This window comes from Aphanomyces invadans (genome assembly GCF_000520115.1).
Source record: "Aphanomyces invadans strain NJM9701 unplaced genomic scaffold supercont1.4, whole genome shotgun sequence".
Taxonomy (NCBI): Eukaryota; Oomycota; class Saprolegniomycetes; order Saprolegniales; family Verrucalvaceae; genus Aphanomyces; species Aphanomyces invadans.
In genome coordinates this window covers 2241582-2242441 of record NW_008580149.1, presented here as the reverse complement: position 1 = coordinate 2242441, position 860 = coordinate 2241582, and the positions used below count along the sequence as shown (strand labels likewise).

General features: G+C 49.0%; 1 protein-coding gene across 1 annotated transcript; it reads left to right on the top strand.

Annotated features, from left to right (window-relative positions):
- Positions 1 to 144: 144 nt before the first annotated feature.
- H310_03073 (hypothetical protein) lies at positions 145 to 339 on the top strand (the record flags this gene model as incomplete). Its single annotated transcript, XM_008866823.1, has 1 exon — positions 145 to 339. The coding sequence occupies one exon, from the start codon at positions 145 to 147 to the stop codon at positions 337 to 339; it is 195 nt and encodes a 64-aa protein (XP_008865045.1).
- Between the last annotated feature and the right edge of the window lie 521 nt (positions 340 to 860).

The window sequence follows — 860 nt, the reverse complement described above, 5'->3', positions numbered from 1 at the left end:
TCACACGTTCTTGATGCTTCAGTCGTGCTTGGTGGAGACGTTGAAGCTGTTCGGCGGCAATGGCTACAAGGTGCCACACATGTCTAAGCACAAGGGATGTTACCGGAGAACGTGTTGTGCCCGAGCGAAGTCTTCGATGCAGCCATGGTCAAGTTGGACGGGATGACGTCTGCTGAGCTGCGTCGTGTCCTGGCAGCCGAAGTTGAAGACGCTCGTTGCATCGACGAGCTCGCTCAGGCACTCGAAGCAGTTGCGCTGGGCGACGAGGAGTCGGACGACATGATCACAGTCCTAGGTGAAGCAGGAATCGATCCAACCAGTGTAGAAGATGACGAGTAATCACGTACGGGCATGTGTGTTGGTATTCTGGAAGGTCCTTGCGCTCGTTAGGAGGTTCCTGAGGTAAACCCCCGTCCTGAATCGAATGGAAGTGTCAAATGCGGTCAAAGCCTTCATTTGATTGGTCCTGAGACACGTATTTCGCAATTTTTGATTGGACAAGTGTATCGTTACACCTGTATAAATACATTCTGGATTATTTGATATTGGAGGGTTTCAATTTTAATTCGAGGAGGCGTACATCCATTTCCTGATTCGCGCAATTATTTTGAAACGGAGGGAGTATGAATTTCACTTTTTCCAAATTAGTGATGACACTTTACAAGCATTGGTCAACCAAAAAGCACATGCATATAATTGGTAAAAAATGCACGGTAGCTGAACCCCAGCTTAGAAGCGCCGCAGGGCAGGTCGCATTCGCCATGAGTGTCCCTGCGCGTCGCAAGGACTCCATTCACATCCGAGGTAACCGAAACTGTTGACTTCCATCTCTTGTCTGTCTTGCAAATACGGGGTTAGCT